Source organism: Coccinella septempunctata, chromosome 4 (assembly GCF_907165205.1).
Source record: "Coccinella septempunctata chromosome 4, icCocSept1.1, whole genome shotgun sequence".
Taxonomy (NCBI): Eukaryota; Metazoa; Arthropoda; class Insecta; order Coleoptera; family Coccinellidae; genus Coccinella; species Coccinella septempunctata.
The window spans coordinates 11,441,089-11,460,171 of NC_058192.1; the positions used below are offsets into that span (position 1 = coordinate 11,441,089).

At 36.6% G+C, this 19,083-nt stretch overlaps 1 protein-coding gene across 1 annotated transcript in view; it reads right to left on the reverse strand.

Annotated features, from left to right (window-relative positions):
• LOC123310696 (protein outspread) overlaps positions 1-19,083 on the reverse strand; it is a 128,442-nt gene that overhangs the window by 20,753 nt on the left and 88,606 nt on the right. The window contains exons 3-5 of the mRNA XM_044894308.1: positions 15,106-15,171; positions 5,364-5,574; positions 2,754-2,987 (exon numbers count right to left, since the gene is read on the reverse strand). Coding sequence (XP_044750243.1) covers positions 2,754-2,987; positions 5,364-5,574; positions 15,106-15,171 — 511 coding nt within the window. The remainder of the gene's footprint in view (positions 1-2,753; positions 2,988-5,363; positions 5,575-15,105; positions 15,172-19,083) is intronic.

Genomic DNA, 19,083 nt, shown 5'->3' on the forward strand with positions numbered 1-19,083 from the left:
CAAGGATATAAAATATACCAAGAGTTTTCAAGAAAACAACTGGAAATAAATAGATAAAAGATAGAAATCAGGAGAAACAATTTTTTTAACTTCAAACGTCTAAAATTAAATCAAAACAGTCCTGTAGCTTTCAGAGGTGGTCGAATACGACTCGAAATATTAATTGCCTAAATAATACTGGATATCAAGAATTTTTTTGTATGAGTTTTTTGTTAGATATTGAATAATGAGGTTTCAATCTCTCATTTTGCTTTTTTCTTGAAAAATTTGTTTATGATTTTCCCATCACGCATTCTCGCCCAACATTGACATGCTTAATATTACTTCTGACCTATAGTGTGATATTCATTTTCATTTCGAGAGTAAACCATTATACCTTAATCAATATTCATAAAATATTCGAAAAGCGCTCTAACCACCATTACTGGAAGCATCAACAGAAAGTCCATTACATCGAGGAAGAGTAGATGCTTACTATGGTTTCGTTCTTATTTGACCTCGTCCGAGCAACACAACTCACACCTCGATGAAAATAGACGATGTCAACAACCACTTCCACATAATCTAGAATACTGTGAAAAAATAAGAAGAATAGTTTGAAGGAGAGGCTTGGACATAGTAAACCGAGTGTGAAATCATTATTGTCATCCTTATTCAAGGACAACGATGAATAAAAAAAAAACCATTTCAAAGTCTACTCTAGACTCTAGAGTCTAGACACACGAATTTAAAATTATCTCCTCATCTATTAAAGAATACTGCCAAGTGGCGGATGTTAACAACAAAGAAGAGAACGAGCAACGAAAGGCTGAACCACTCACGAACATAAATCCAAATTTTCTAGCATGTCCCCTATAGGAGCAAAGCCTCTTATGCATGATCACACTCTGGGCCGCGAACACGATATGACAAGGAGCTAGAAAGATAGCGTGGCGAAGGAGGAAGATTGGACTCTTTGAATCCAGCGGTTGTGGCGCTGGACCCAGGGCTGGCATGATAATTACAAAGGAGATATATTTTTTTGCCTGCGGTCGCTCTCGCTGGGCTCCATAATTAGACCCAGCCTCTATGTTGTGCCTCTTTCCTGGTGAAATATATGACCGCACGGACAGTGATATGCAACTTGGCTGCGATACTTATCACACCATCATACAATGGTGTATCCCTAAAGTTCGGCCCCACCGCAAGTTTAACCATATGAGAAGACGCGTTATGTTACGACTGAAAGAATGATTTCAGCTTATTGTTTATATTCTGAGGAATCTAAAACAATAAATTCAGGCTTTCAGGCAAGACCATTGAGAATATATCCATTTTTTATAGTCAAACACTCCGAAAACGTTGACTAAAATTGTTTCGACTTCTTGTTTTTTATATTATGATACAACTTTGATCTGTCAATATGGTTCGCACTATGCAATCAAGCTTTGGTCGACTTCGTAAATTCAGCCTCTACGCCTACACAGGATGAGTCTTTTATTCGTACAGATATTTTAACAGTAGATTCTTGAGGTCAAAATAAACACTTTTTTCCTTTACCATTTTTTCTGAATATTAAAGATACAGGCTGTTGAAAAATGTTATTTTTAGTTCTCTCATAAACGGTTTCATCGAATGCAATAACTTTCGGAATATAGTTTTTCATTTATTCGATGAATCTTTTTCGAATACAAGATATCAACCACGTCTTCCAGTTTTCTCATTATGACCATTACGTACCATAAAAATACCAAAAATTCAAAGAATCCAACTCTTAAAACTAAGTTGGACGCTATCTTATGAATATTTGAACGTTTTATAAAATAAAAGTATTCTTCATATTTTCTCGTATAATGCGCCGTTTTCGAGTAGTTTGATGTTCAAAAATTAAAAGGTATTTGTGAAATTTGAAAAATTTTGTTGAATACAACTCTGTTTAAAAGATCCACAGAACTGTAGTGTCACAGATTTAGCTAGTAATTCTGAAGGTAATTTTGTTATTCCAGGGGTGGCAAAGCTCATTATGAAAACTTAAAATGGCTATATCTTTTTATCACGGCCGAATCAGAAAAAATGGTATAAATAAAGTATTTCTTTTGACCCCAAGAATATATTATTAAAATATTTGTACGAGTCGAAGACTGACCCTGTATAACGAGTTTGTGATTTTAGGCCCAAGACAATTTCTAACAATCAATTGAAATATTGAGTATACTCTATGATTAAATCTCACGCTGCTGATTCTCCCAAAAATTCAAAGAAAAATAAGTTCTCCGAGAGATTAATATGAATAAACCATTGATTAATTCTCGAAAATGTTGAAATTGACCTTCGCTTTCAGGCAATATTCCCACAACATACGAATGATGACCGATAAAAATCGATAACTATTACGAAAGAGAGTTAAATCGATTGTTTCATCGGTAAAATTCACTCGCCCAGCTCGAGTAGGTACTGCTTTAGGCGAATTGAAATATTTCTTTATAAGGCAAGCGCTTAATTGACGAGTTTATTAGTATTCATGAGCGTTAACATGTAAAAATACTGAATATCGTATTGGGCAACTTATCAAGAATGAAACATTCTTTTTAGACATAGTGGAAATTCTAGGTAACCTCCGTTTAATTAATTGCTAATTTTGGAACTGTGAATATTCAGGAAATGAATACGCTTCACGGGGCATCCGAAATGCGGACTATTTTGAGATAATTTGCCTGATTTCATAAAGAGGTAGTATTTTGATATACTTCGATATAATTGAACAAAATACTCACCGCTTCTCTTTGGTGGAGGGATTACGTCGATGGGCAAGATTTTCGTGGGTTCAGGAATCCACTTGGGCCTCTGATCGTCCTTGGGAGGAGATTCCCTTTCCTCCTTCAGAGGCGGTGTTTCGAAATTCGTTCTAGGACTGGGCCCGGTGGTCGTGCAAGACAGAAATCGGGGTCTTGGAGGTTGAGGGGATGCACTCCTGCCGAGCTGGGGTAAGCTGGGAGAAGCTCTTCCTCCTAACAACCAAAATTGATAGTTTCAATAGGGTGTGCAAGAATATACTGCTTATTTTATCCTATAGTTCAGTAGTATCGAATTGAAATTTGCTCAAAATCCAAACGTCACATCTATCGGGTCATTGGTAACGTTACCTCATCATGGCCAATGGGCATTTGCCCATTTAAGTATTCTTCGGTAGTAAATGTGGGTAATACAAATTGAGCATTGAATTTAAAAGGAAAAATTTTAATTCTCTAATAGCGTGTCATCGAAAAGATGTTTACTGACAATCAAAGCTGAAGGCACATTCGCTGGACCAATGAATGTTCATTCTTTAGTATTTTAATAATTTAAAATATAAATTACGAATAACAGTTGGGTATTATGGGAATAAAAAACAGCAACTTCGCGAAAATATCCGTTTAAGAATGACCATGGCAATTGTCAATTGACAATTTGACGTAGGTATAGTATAGGTGTAGCAATAACTTTTTTTTGAAGTATCTCATATCCTGGGATTCAAATCGTTTTGGCATTAATCACAAAAGTTGGGAAAGTTTTCTACAAGTTTCGTTCAAAGCAATTTTTTGTACGTTCAAACGTTTTTGAGATATATGCCGATGAATGTAGGTAAATTACAGTGTGATTCTACATTGACCCGAATGTATGGCTTAGGTTCATCACCCTCTAGTTCGAAAACGGTTGAGAGTATTTAAAATTGCTTCAGAAAAAAGTTGTGAAGAATTTTATTGCCTATACCTTTCAGTGGGGAGATATTTCAAAAATATGCATTGCTATCATCTTCAAACTGTCAGATTGAGAAAACCCCCCTGATTAGAGTCTAATCAATGGGTCAACATGTCTGCAATACCGAGGTTAATCATCTGTATGGTATGAAAATATAACACCCTGGCCTAGGGTATGTACAAGTACCTAATGATTTTTTTTCATTTTCAAAAGACCACTGGACCTTCCGTCATGCCCGAATTGTCAGTCTCTTGAAAAGTAGTTTCCTTTGGGTCCAATCAACATATCCTTTGAAAATATGGTACGTTAAAAAAATATTTTTTTACCATTTTCAACTCTTCCGTACAACCAGCCCCACCACGCAAACTGTCAGATTAAGATGAATTTATTATCAGAGATACGTAAAGCATATACAGCATCTTAATCTAACACGCTCGACGATTTTTTCAACATCCTTCAGACGCTTTCTCCACCGCTGAAAGTGCATAGGTACATCATAGAACCTTTTTTTCCTTCTACCATCTAATCTTCAAAATCCACTAGGTCCCCACGACTCTAGAGTAAATCCCAATTTAGCATCGTGAGCTCTCCAACCATAGATCAAAGGAACTGATAAAACACTACGAACATAAAATCGTACCATCAATCTGTCATAAACGCTGTCATTTCTAATCCAACTTAAGACTTTATAACGCAACGTACGCGAAAGAACATAAAGGATTAATTTTCGGTACTGTTTCCCCCCACACAAATCCAACCGTTTCACTTTCGGAATCAATTTGTCTCCACGTCAAACTCGAATGCGCCCACGAGCAATTACGATTTTAGTACGGCAGTTCAGAAACGCCCATGCCCCTTCGATGGCCCGAGTTGACAGGCCAATTGATCGGATATACGTCGAGTTCAATAACGAAAATCGATATTCGGCGAACGAGCATTGTTCGGACTGAAAATAATTACGTTGAGACCGTTCCGTTTGCCTTAAATGAAGGTTTTCATTACACATTTCGACATTTCGTTCATTACTTGCAGTCCGAATGAATGCACGGTTTTTTAGGTTGGGCGTATCGGTATGTCTGCATGATGGACGTGTGAGGTTACGTAATTCGGGCGTTCGAAGTTCGAACAATCGAAGGTCCAGTGATTTGGGGGCAGGAAGATTTTTGGCAGCAATTTTTTTCGATGTATTATATAGGCAAAGGTAGAGTCATAGTCTCCCGAAGATTTACGACCGTCCAAACATTTGTAATTGAATTTCCACAAACGTTTGACGAATTTATGGAGAAATTGAATAAAAATTGTTCGCCTAGCTTGAAAGCATTCGTTTTGAATTATGTACAAAAAATGGAAAGCTAGGTGATGAAACATCGAACGTAGGTATTCTAATCTCTTCGTACTCCTCCCAAAATTGTTGAGAGAAGAAATTTCCAAAGTTGCTAAAGCCACCATTTAACAGTTATGAGGATTGCGACTGATTTTTCGATAAAAAATCTGCGGTTTTTTATCTGGCAAGTTCTATAAACTACCGAGCACCCCCTCAGTTATAAAATTACCTGTAACAATTCACGAACATCGTGGAGGAAAACGTAACCTAGTAAAATTTTGTCTCCGCATGTGTTTCTTACTCAAAAATCGTTTTCACGCACCTGGAAATGTAGCATTCCTCTTGTGTCTCCGTGGAAACATTGCAAGGAGTTCCACCCACCATCTAGCATCTTCGCGACTGGCTGCCTTGATGAAAGTAACCCTATCGGGAGATGTGAGAGCAACAGAATGTGGATGACCTGTTATCTGCTCCGCAGCTGTCACTTCCAGTACTTTCGACATATCAACTGATCCTTGAGGAATAGTGTCCGGCTGAAAATAGAATTAAATTTCAAGAAGAGTTAGCTTTTCAAAGTAAAAAAATATGCAAATAGGATTTGTGACCAGCGCATACGCCATTTTGCGACCAATTCTAAGGCTGATTGTATAAATTTAAATAGATAAAATAATATTAGTTATCATCATACCTAGATATAGGATACAAGTTCAAAGTTCAACTATACTCTTTCAGGCATGAAAAGTTTGATCAAAATCAGTATATAGTGGTAATAATAGATGTAGTTCTTGCATCATACTCGAACAAATAAGCAGTATAATAATGTAAGTGTGTAGGTATTACGTATGTCTTCTGTATCATCTGTATGTCATCTAAGATTTATAAATGACTTATGTATACTTACATAAAGGGGATATTGGAAAACATACAAAATTTATTCGTCCTATTTTTCATTTCAATCATGTTTTCTAATCATAGGCTTCCACTAAGTCGCGTTATTTATATCTTCCGAGCAGAAATGCAATTCGATATTATATTTCGAGTCGCACTTGTAACAATTAAACCATAAAAATAGCTCCTCTGGGGACTTCCAGACAGGTTCAGGTTAACAAACACTCGGTTCTTAAATTAGCTCCAATCGGAATATGCACAGACCCAACGAATCGTCAATGCCGAAGCTTCGGTACCAAACATTTCTCGATTGTGAGAAAGATCCAGACGGAAAGAGACAATAACCCGGGGCTATTGGGCTAGGAACGACTGTTTGTTATAGGTCTATTCATTTGGCCATATTCGTTTATTGCCAATTTAGAGGATTTAATTGGAGGTATTATATTTAACTGTGTTCCCAAGTACCATCGTTGGAGTCGATGAACTTATCGAATGCAAAAATTAAGCAGGAGTACCTGAGTCTGATTAATCCAGAAATAAATATTTTAAGTGCTCGAGCTGAGATTACTACTACTATTATTATTATCCATATAAGAGTGAAGGACAGATTCAAGGATGCTCTAACTAAAGAAGGGATATGAGGAAAGTGATAATTACCTTCATAAGGAAAAGGAAAAGAGTTATAAACATTTTTTTCAGAAACTAAAGGTGACTAAAGCTGGGATTATTTATTATTATTATCCATATAAAAGTGAAGGACAGATTCAAGGATGCTCTAACTAAAGAAGGGATACGAGGAAAGTGATAATTACTTTCATAAGGAAAAGGAAAAGAGTTATAAATATTTTTTTCAGAAACTAAGGGTGACTACAGATTACTTTGACGTGACCACGTTTAAATACAGTGAGACAGACAAAGGTAACTTCAAATAGGTACATTGTTTTGAAGTTGGGAAAGAATATGTAAAACTGCATTTTGAGTGTAAAATGAATATTTTACACAAAAGTTCAACACGTTGTTTACAAAAGTAAGTGAGGCTACATGAGGATATTGAATCAGTTTGACTCAAACCTCATGGAAACAGCCTAGGATGAAACGCCATCTTTATTTAATTTTGAAGCATCCTTTTCCTTAGGGCAATGATTGGACAAAAAGTCATCCATATAAATGGATCAAATCAGAAGACCTGTACAGGTATTGGGTTATTTGGACCAAAATTAAGGACATATATGCCTTTGGGACATAAGACCTTCATCTTCTAGGCAGAGAAACATGCTGTATACACTGTGCTCAAGAATGTTGCACATGGCGCACAGCTATACCAAAAAAAAAAAGACAGCCAGATCCCACCGAGGAGCCTGGATTTGTAACGACAGGGTTTTTTGCTGACATGGAAATGAAGTAATACTACAGCCCTCTCAAGAGGGCCGTGGTAATACCATCAAACAACTGACCATAGGTTGTAAGGAACCCTTGCATGGGTTCCAGGGCATTTAGGGATCAATGTTTCAAAAGAAAAACCTATTCCGATACTATATATATATTCAAACATGAGTTTGCGTGATAGAAGATGCTATGCTGTTTGACTGTTTAATCAACAACTAACCTAAACCTACACTAAATCATTTGTTTCGAGCTACTTCTTTTCGTCCAGCACACACCTTGCAATCGATATAGTATCGAGTCATCGAATTTAATGACTGCGAGTGGTCCCACGAGCCGCTACTGACCTTATACGTCCCCGGTTTCCTATTGTGCATACACATGCAATCCCACGCATCCCAACGATGCAATCTCTATTAATTCTATCAGGTAGTTTCGATTGGTCGGTGGATGATACGTGTGAGAAAGGAAACAGGATATCTGTTGCACCGATGTACCTTCGCGAATGTGCAATCAAGAGGATATCAATTCATATGGAAGATGTAAACGAGTCAACAAGGATCCAGTCGACAACGTTTTTTTTTTTTTTAATTCGTATGACTGAGCACCTGTCGATGAACAATTGAGAATGGATTGCGCAGCGAGAAGATGAATGGAAGATGATACGATATGCTTTCATCGGTTCGTTTCGGTTCAATCCTTTTTTCTCTTGGGGATGATGATTTTTCGGAATTGATCAGTGATATGAAATCTCGAACCTTTTTGAGGTTCAGATTACCGTACGCAAGGTGCAGTCAGTGATGTGGAAAGAAGACAGAAACTGCAACCTCGATGAAAAACACAGATTTTCTATTCATTCAGTTCTTTTTTTGAATAGCCGTCTCATTATTTAACAACTGAAAACTTTCCCTTTAACAATGCACTGAAATTGTGCAAATTCCCAAAAAAAATAGCCATTTCTAATGTATTTCGAAAGAGTATTGGTGTTAGAATTTGACCTATTGGGACAAGTTAGTGATGTGAAGAACACAGCTCGTGTCTGTCGCGCAAGAACACAAGCGAATATGGCTTCTGTAACTCACACTATGAAGGAAAATTCAGGTCTTTCAGTTTAATCATTTTGCATAAAGTTCAGTCTAAAGTTCTGTTATCAATCATTCTGGAATCTGCCAACCTGCAACAACAACATGTGTCTGATGATTGGGTGTTGAGAATCCTTGAAAACATGCCTGAATTTCACCGAAAGTTCCTCATGAGAGACGAGGCAAATATTAACCTTGACACCTCCATTAATGAGCTGAAAGTATGGCACTCCTAGGCGGTATATCATTGAAACATCATCAAATATGGGCCTTCAATGCTTCTGTGGTCATAGGCCTTTTGGCAAATCTTGCGACTTCAAATAACCATATAGCCAAAAGTCCAAAGGCGTAAAATCAGTATGCCAAGTGCCGCAGTACTGCTGAAACCACTGGCCATCGAGAAGAATACCTTCCAACTTCCTTTGAGATATTAGGTCCTATAATATGAATGATCTAATTCTGAGCCAACGCACAATAAAGCCTTATAAGCCTATCATCATTATGAAGAAAGGAATTTTCGTTGAGAGTGAAAGTCTTCGATATCCAGCAGAATGAGTTCCTGCAAGTTGAAAGCCTCAATAATGATTGGGCAAACAAATCAGCTCCGTAGTCTTGTCGTCCTCTAAGCAGTACTCACATATGGGTTTCTCAACGAAGCCACTGAGTTTTCACATTGAATTATTAGTATCCCACACATGGAGAATTCCCTCCACCAGCTTCACCCACAAGACAAAAAATCCCACCTGCCTAACCCAATTCTTCTCATCTTGCTCGACGTCGTAATAAATAATCTATAATTACATACGCCAAAGTATCATCCTTCGTACAGACACACCTTCCTCTTTTCTCTCTTCGTTTGCATTCGATTTGCATCAATTTATCATCTCCATCAATTGTTGGGCTATTAACGTATGGTTACACAAGCGAGTGCGGTGTCCAAGACTGAAGCTATTCGCAACTCAAGATCATTTCAGAAAGAGATTCCGAAAGGTTTTCTTGAGACGTATGCAATATGTACAGGCTGTCTGTAAACAAATAAGAAGTACTTAGGGATATGATTACAGATACAAGATACAGCCTTTGGAAGGCGATGACGAGTTAACAGTTTTTAATTTTTTTTACCGGTTCTGAAAAACACTGATTCATAAAACTACAATAATGTGAAGCACTAGGTAGATGTTACTCTCACAATTTTTTTAGATCTCATAACTTCATTATTAGGGGTTGAAAATAACAACCCCTTATGATTTTCCTTCGAGAATTGTTTTCGTGAGATAGATTTTCGAAAAATAAAATTCTCTTATGGTTTCCCATTCAATTCTGGAGAAAAAAGTCTCTTGCAAAATTTCGATACAGTCGATACTTTTCTCGGAATAAATGAAAACTAACAAGCAGTTCTGACACTTTTCATTCCATTTCATCGTATAAGTGTTCCATATAATGACTACATCCCGCTAAAATACATGCATCAACTCTCTGCCTCATAGACCTTCGTGTACTGCCTGTAAGTTTTTATTTATTTCGAGAAAAGTATCGACTGTACTGAAATTCTGCAAGAGACTTTTTTCCTCCAGAATTGAATGGGATACCATAAGAGAATTTTATTTTTCGAAAATCTATCCCACGACAACAAATCTCGAAGGAAAATCATAAGGGGTTGTTATTTTCAACCTCTAATAATGAAGTTATGAGATCTGAAAAATTGTGTGAGTATCATCTACTTAGCGCTTCATATTATTGCTGTTTTATGACTCAGTGTTTTTCAGAACCCGTAAAAAAAATTAAAAACTGTCAACTCGTCATCGCCTTCCAAAGGCTGTATCTTGGAAGGGAGGTCGATTTCGAAAAAAATTTGTAGGAACTACCCCTACTTATTTTCATCTAGGAATCATCTCCCTAAGTCCTAAGCATTTGTTTACAGACACCCTGTATATTCGACATATCTCAATAGTACAAAAGAATGAATTCGATTATACCCTCATTAACCACATGTGAGGATGTAATGACTTTCCGGAGTAACAAAGAATTTGTACAGAAAAATCAACAACTTTCTCTTCTTTCTTTTTTGGGAGAAATGTTGAAAAATCTGAGAATCTGAAGATTAAAAAAACTTGACTTGTATAATTTCGTTGCTTTTTCCAGGTCTGGATAAAACTAAAGTATTCCATATCAAGCATTGGGTACCTTCAAGATCCCCTAACCTAAATCCAATCGAGTTTGTCCCTGTAAAGGAAGATCACCCAACTCTACAAGGAACTAAAAAAATTTCCCTTAATATAAAAAAGAAGCGTTGGTCTGGGGAACAAACGACCAACTGTAACGATTTAAATTGCTCGGCAATAAGAAAGCTCCCGGTTCATTTGGTATTAGACGCGTGGTTTCATTAAGCGAAGCAGAAGGGTACAAAAGGAAGAAAACCCCCGGTACAAGACAAAGCTAACGCACCTATAGAAATACCAACATTATATTTCATTCAAGCACCGAATCGTCGGCCTGCCAAACGTTCCCGAGATGTGTAAGTCTGTTTCGCGATAATCGATGTTGAATACAAATCTGAGAAACTCGATCCAGCTTGATTTGCGATGCCACTTAGATCGAATGACTACCGGCATCCGAACGAGCTTCCAGAGTACTACGAACTCCGCATAAGGCCTGTTTGAAGACTTTATGGCGCGGATGCTCTTTATGGGACGCACCGGGCACGGACATAAAACCCAGGAACAGTTAGCTCCGTCTCGGACGATCCGATCGAAATCCGCGATTTATTTCGAAAAGTCCGTCTGGAGATTTTGGCCGAATATTCGTTTTTATTGTCTTTCCGAAAATGGAATGTGGTCGCGTTCGTGGACGTGTTTTTTTTTCAGGCGGGTTGTATATGTATGAATACATTGAACTGTGTATTGCAGCGTCGAAATGCAACTCCAACATGTTCTTGGTTTATTATTCCCAATGATGAATAGGTATGTGGTATCGATCCGGAAAAAAATACAGGATTTTTTTAAGGCTCAAGGTAGAATATGGACCTATTCGGTTATAGACTGAAAATGAGAATTAACAGCAACTATGGAAAGCCCTATTTTTCTTCAATATGAAAGAATAGACACCGCATATAGAAGAATAAGAGAATTGGTTCCAAACGTGCTCGATAGGATTAAGGTCAGGGGATCTTGAAGGAAATGCTAGATGTGGTATACTCTGCTTTTCTCTAGAAGTGTTTCTCTGGTGGGATCTACGTGGTAGTTTGAAAACTACTCACGTAGCTAGAAAAGCAACTTATTCGAGTCAAGTTTTTCAATCTTCAAATATACAGATTTTTCGATACATTTCACATCTCGCCAAAAAGTCGTGAGTAAAAAAAAATATAATACATTTAAGATAAAAGTGGTTGTAACTATCACATAAATTGTTCAAGTTGTCACCATTAGTTTTATGTCCTCCTAGTGTAAAAACTGTAAAAAGTCCGGTGAAAATACAGTTTGAACCCAACCATTTCATGAATATTACAGGCATATTTGTTCAAATTCACAACAATCACAAATCATAAGTGCCTATACAGGGTGATTCATAACTATTGAGACATAGGCTAAGGGCAGATTGTTTGGACCAAAATATGGCGATAGGACCAAATATAGGTATCTCAATAAAATATTGCTGTGGAAAAAGCAACTTTTTAACTTTTTACCTTAAATTAAATGTTCTATACGTGGCCTCCTCCGACTTCTATGCCTTTTCTAATTCTTTCAATAAAGGACTTTCGAACTTCGAAGAAAATATTATTCTATCTCCTTATAAAAAATTCAACTTTAACGCCCTCTATCTTATTCCACAGCAATATTTTATTGAGGTATATTTGGTCCTATGCCATATTTTGGTCCAAACAATCTTCCCTTAGCCTATGTCCCAATAGTTATGAATCACCCTGTATACTGATTCAACAGAAACATAATGAACTTATTATTCATCAACTGTTCCATTCCCTCTGGGGGATGATAACTTCAACATCTTGACTGTTTTCAAATAGGCGATTTTTGAGAGGACTTCCATCTTCTATCAACTCTGAAAACCCCGAGGAAAACCTCTTCCAAACACCAACAATTAATTTTGGATTGTTCGACTTTTGAAATAAGCAGATTCTAAAAAAGAATGAAAAAACACTCTAAATTTGAATTTATATCAAAACGACAGTAGATAAAGAATACAGACAGGAGCAATATGCTAATGAAACTAACAAATCTTCAGAAAAACATAAGGCAAAGTTGCAGATACTAGGTCCTTTCGTTTGCATAAAAAGTGTAGCACTCTTCTACACTCGATTTGATTTACACCAGATGTAGATAAACTACACCTCCTCTACACTGGTGTAGAGGAAGTGTAGTTTATCTACATCTGGTGTAAATCAAATCGAGTGTAGAAGAGTGCTACACTTTTTATGCAAACGAAAGGACCTAGTATCTGCAACTTAGTCAAAAGGAGATGTAGATAAACTACACCTCCTCTACACTGGTGTAAATCCAATCAGCAAGTGAATACTAAAATCGAGTGTAGAAAAGTGCTACACTTTTTATCCAAACGAAAGGACCTATTTCCTGATACCATTACAAGGCCATTTTCAAAATACAAAATTCATAAAAATATATTGGAAAAGCTTAGTCCCTATGTGTATGCTTGTTGTAACAGCCAAGTTTCACTGAAACTTCTCCTAACCTATCTATATTCTTTATAATCACCTCACATTTGAAGATGTGATATATAAAATATTGTTACAGGCTTCAACAAGGGCTGGATCATGTTATTATATCATTTTAGCTAGGTTATCTGAATGTGACACTAGACATTGTACAAATATTCGTTCTGCTTATCTCCCCGTGCAACCTATTCTTACAAAGAATTACGTAAATAATGATCCAACTGCGATGTATGAGTTCGTTGACGCCGATTCGATATTATGCTCATCATTCCTACTAATGAGTATTTCCAATCTATTAACCGCGTCATTCTTCGAACGACAATGATGCCCTAGCATTAAAAATCACAAAAACGTTCATCAGTAATGAATATGAGAATTAACCCATTCAGCAACGCATTTCTGTTTTTTTTTGCACCAATAAAAAGGAAGTGGTAATTGGAGTTTTTTTCGACTGGCACTTGCAAATAGTTATATAATTATATATACATATAATTATTAATGACAAATCGGAAAAATTGTTCGAGAATGTGGAGTTTGACATAATAATATAATTCTTATTATAAAATTATTGTACAATTGATGAACTTTGTTATTCCATTGAATTCAATATGATATTCCTTCAGGCCTGTTTTTCTGGAATCAGTTTATATTATCAATGACTAAATTGAGATTCATCTCAATGTGTAGTATTGAAATTCAAAGAAATCATTCATTTAAACATTGAAACATCCGATGAAAATCGAAAAGAAATGATTTGTAATTATTCGAAATCGACAATGATAATTCAACAATCGTTTGGGACACTCGATTCAGGACTATGAAGTCCTGAATTTACCAGCTGGTTCACAAAATTTTGATTGCCCGACCAACGATTTCACAGTCACTTGATTTCCAGAATGAAATCACTGAAACTTTTTTATTCGTGAATATATTGATGATGTTGGAATTTAATATCATTGATTGTGTGTATATAGATCACAATTTGATGCCAGAATAATATTCAGAAGGCTCATGACTGAATTATCGCTTTAAACCAAATCTGTTAATTACGGGTAGTTAGTTGCAAAATGGCGAATACGCTGTACGAAAAGACATGAAAAATCGTGTTCCGGATCTATCTTATGGTTTATTATTGTCCCCGATGAAAGACCATCAGAAAAAATTGTTCTAGTTTGAAATTTATAGACTTTACGTCAAGGATGTTTCTCAGAAACAACACAAACACAACTCAATTAAATCTGGCCTAAAAAAACAAACATCAGTTTGAGAATCTCCTTGAAATTGCCTTCGTTTTTAAAATTCGAAATTTAGGAAAACACCACACATATTCTGAACCCCCGGTGCTGAGTTTCATAACCGGAAATAAATCAATCAGTTTTGGAGTACCTAATGATTGTTTGAATCTAGTTTCAAATAGGCAAGACAAAAATCGAATACAGCTTTGAATTAGAGCCGATTCGAAAACGTGTCCATGTTAAATTGGGAATATTAGAACTCTCACATATTCCCATGGGTATCATCAAGAAAATCATCTTATAATTGAGCTGTTACTCACGAAATATCAACGCGGTGAACGAGAAGAAATAAAAATGAAAGTGTACCCAGAGATATTATGCATTCAGCTGATTACTATTCTCAACGCTTGAATGACGAAGTTTATTGAACGAAATCGGGGTCAACAAATGTATATATCGCTCGATTTTATGGCAATCTTGAATTTATGGAGGCAATACGTCTGACACCAATCGACTTTTTTATCCAGAAGTTGGTAATATAAGGGTTTTTTGCTATGTTGAATTTGATTAAACTCATTTCGGAACACTCCTAGTATTGAGAACTTCAGATGATTTTTTCTTTTTCACTGCTTTTATTCGAGATATATTCAAGCGTTATTGTTCATCTATACATCTCGATTACTCCCATCTATACCAAAACATAAGCCAATAAAGCGTATTGAGAAACAGTACAGAGAAAAACGTAGGTAACAACTACACTTCCAATAATATTCAATGAAAAATACTCACGTGTTCGTCAACAGAATAGTTCAGTTCCCCATCATCGTATAGGACGAAAAATCTTCTCTGCCATCTCTGCAAAAAATAGAAAAAAAATTAGGGATGATCAAATGTAAATTACGTTAATAAAAAGTCATGGCAGAATAATTGGCTTTCATAATTATGTGTTCTGTGCAAAAAACATAAATTGACAATTTGAGATATACGGATTGCATCTACTTTCCTTCTCCTTCTTTTAAAAAAACCATCTCTACAGGGTGTATTTTATTTTGAGCTCTATTTCCAGTTAGTTAACTGGGAAAGTTGAATTTTCTGCCCTCAAAAATAGTCCATACTGGAAATAATGACTCTGAGCGCAATTTTTTAGTTACTCCGTCTAGAAATTACAGAAATCAGGAGCAGATTATCAGCAGAGCGCACCTGATGAGATATCAGGATTTATAATATACTCATTATGAGCGTAAATATACAATAGTTGCAGCAACAACGAAGAATGCAATCAAGCAATAAACAAGTGGCGGAAATGAACCTGAATATCAAAGAGATCTCTAAATAGCATACCTAGGGAATCGATCAATAAGGAAAATCATGCGATAATATCAACGCCGTTCCATTTCAACGCATACAAGAACAGGCGTTCGATTTTAAATAGAACCACTTTGAATAATTTAAATTCGAGAATATGCCGAACAATTTGTTACCAGGCGATAGCTTATTCGTAATTGGCCGAGTAATGAAATGTTATAAGTAGAAAATAGTTCTTTTAATTAAGTAATAATCACGCTACCAACAGTATCCGGTATCTCCGGATTACGCAGGACTGAAACAGGCGAAAAAATTCGCGCCAAGCCAGTGTGCAATTCAAAAGTCGTTTCATACTTTGTATGGACGAATAAAACTATCAATTTATTTGCATTGGTGGAGGAGTATGGTTTCATTGCGGCTTTAATGGGCTCAAAACATGCTCACGGATTGACGCTGAATAGACTTTATGCGCTTGATAAATTGCATCTTGACTTTTGTGGAAAAGCCTGATGATGATTATAAGCAAACTTGATGTCTGGTCATGATTATTTCGAAGAGGCCACGGATGGATGTTCTATAAGCTCCCTTCGAGTTTTGCACTTCAAATGAGAAGCGGCTTAAATTACACGTTATGAGGAACATCGAAAGGACGATTTGATGATGCTTTGAGAAATTATGGATATATAATGAATGCTGAGGTGGGTATATGTTTAGTTGGTAACTGCGGAATGTACATATTTTAGCACTGCGAATTGCCTAATGGAAGTTTAGCGACAGTAATATCTTCGCAGCTACTTTATTACATCGGAAGAATATTTTCCCTTTCGAATTCTCTCATCTTTTATGTATGGGTTTTGGAGGCAAATAATGCATGAGAAGTTAGAAAGTTGTATGTTGAAAAATTTCAGTGATATCCAGTCGTTGTTGATCTGTCAGTTTTTCTTAATGAAACTTGAAAAGCATCAAGGATGATAATAAAGTGTTCAAAAAATTTCGTCGTTTAATATATTAATTTTGCAGGTTGAATTTTTTCCTTGAATCACTTTCTTTCCCCAAGAAGAAAATATGTTAACATTGATGTTCACATACAGTTTGACCAAAAGAATCGAAATAATGTTTGGCTATTAGAAAATTCTTGGTAAAAATTCACCGGAGTTCATTTTCATACGTTAAAGACATTAATCTTGAATGAATCGAGGTGTTATGTGTTTTTATCTTATGTAGAGAGAATTTTTTTTCAGTTATATGAATAAATTACAGTAAGAATCCTAATATGTCCAATTCTTTACAAATATTGACTTGATGTGAGCATAAATCCATATCTAACTAAACTTGAAAAACTGAATGTTCATGATTTTTTCAAAATGAGTTTCAGGTTCCAGAGTTCTCTATAATTAAAGCAGCTGCTAGATATGTCCTCCACTTTGTTGGAAACACAGTTCTCGCATATTTTTCTAACAAATTCAAAAACGCATTTATTATAAAAGTTGCAGGGCATTACATTTTCTACAAATTATGTTCGAAGCAAATTTTTTTACGTTTAAACGTTTTCGAGATATATGGCGATGAATGTTCATTAGACTGGGTTTCTACATTGACCTTCACCTTTCGCATGTGTGGCTACGCTCCTCGCCCTCATCGCCCTCTAACTCTAAAACGGTTAAAAGTATGCAAAATTGCTTCAGACAAAAGTTGTATAGAATTTCTTTATCTACGACTTTCATAATAAATACAGAAGCGATTAGAGGTACAGGAAGGGAGATTTTTAAAAAAAAATGCCTTGTTATCATCTTCAAACTGTCAGATTAAGAAAAACCCCCCTGATTAGTGTCAGATTAATGGATCAACACTTCTGCAACACCGATATTAACCATCTGTATAAAAATATGACACGCTCGAGCAATTTTTTCTACGTTTGAACGTTTTTGAGATATACGGCGATGAATGTACATTAGACTGGGTTTCCACATTGACCGTGGCCTTTCGCATGTGTGGCTAAGCTCCTCGCCCTCATCACCTTCTAACTAAAAAACGGTTGAGAGTACCTATGTGAAAATGCTGTAGACAAAAGTTGTATAGAATTTTATAATCTACAACTTTTTTTAGCTGAGGCTTTATGCAAAACAAAGAGTGTATAGGGTAACTACAACTTTTATAATGAAAACAGAAACGATTAGAGGTACAGGAAGGGAGATATTTTAAAAAAATTCTGACAATTTATTTTTACATCTTTGAGAACCTGTGGACGCTTTCCCCACCCCTGAAAGTGCATACATCATAGAACCTTTTCTTTCTACCATCTAATTTTCAAAATCCAATAGGTCCCCACGACGCTAGAGTAAATCCTGAGTTATCATCGTAGGCTCCCCAACTACAAACAGCGATCTCTGTCGAATATCCAGTCAACATCATAAGCGATCATTCGGCTAGGTTCAGTTCAATATCGCAGCCCTGAAAACGGTTGAAAAATCAGCGAACAGAGACCGGCGGATCGGCAGGGCGCGAGGCGTTGTGAATTTACGAGCTCCACGTAACGCTGCAGGTACACCCGGTAATGAATCTTGGCTGTAACGGCGGCCGACCCGAACCCAATCAAATTTAATATAATTCAATTACGGCCCGATTGTTCTGATTAACTAGCCGGATAATTTATAGTTAGAGCGAAAGTAATATTTTTGTAATATTTAATGTATAAATAATGGCACCGACCGCGTAACCTTCATATCGAAATTTGCCGTCCGCTTAATTAATGGTGGCTCGTTAGGACGTAGCACGACTCGGGGAAGAACGACGGCATGAGAGCATTTTGAAACTGTTCCACGCCCCCGGCACGGACGCGAAGGCCCGGGGGGGAATTTCTGCCGAAAGTGAAGTTTGGGAGGTATTTCGGGTGAAAGCCGATAAATACTCTCGATCGAGATTGTCACGTCTGGTCGAATATGGGATATTTTCACTTTATTGTGAGATATTATGACCGCACTGTAATTTCGGCGCGATGGACCAGCGTTTCGAGCCGAGACATAATAAGAGGCTTTCAGGTTGATTTATAGAATTCTGCGGAGTCAGCAGAATGTGACTTGGAACGATTTCAGATGGAATTATCCGATCTTACACTTGTTTCATTTAAAATCCGAAAGCGATTTTGAAGACGACATGGACAATTAATTTTTATTTCTGCTTATTACTTTGTACAGTGTACGGCAGAGCCAAGATTATGACCGTCAGCAGCGATACAATGATGTAGCCGATTTCGGTGTTCGACCACTTTTCGGCATACAGGGTGAGTCCTCGGGTCCTCGGGTGACTCGCACAGATATTTTAACAGTAGATTCTTGAGGTCAAAAGAAACACTTTTTTCCTTTACAATTTTTTCCGAATCGGCAAGGTTTGAAAGATACAGGATGTTGAAAAACCATGAAGAAATGTTTTTTTGGGTGTATCTCACAAACGGTTTTATCGAAT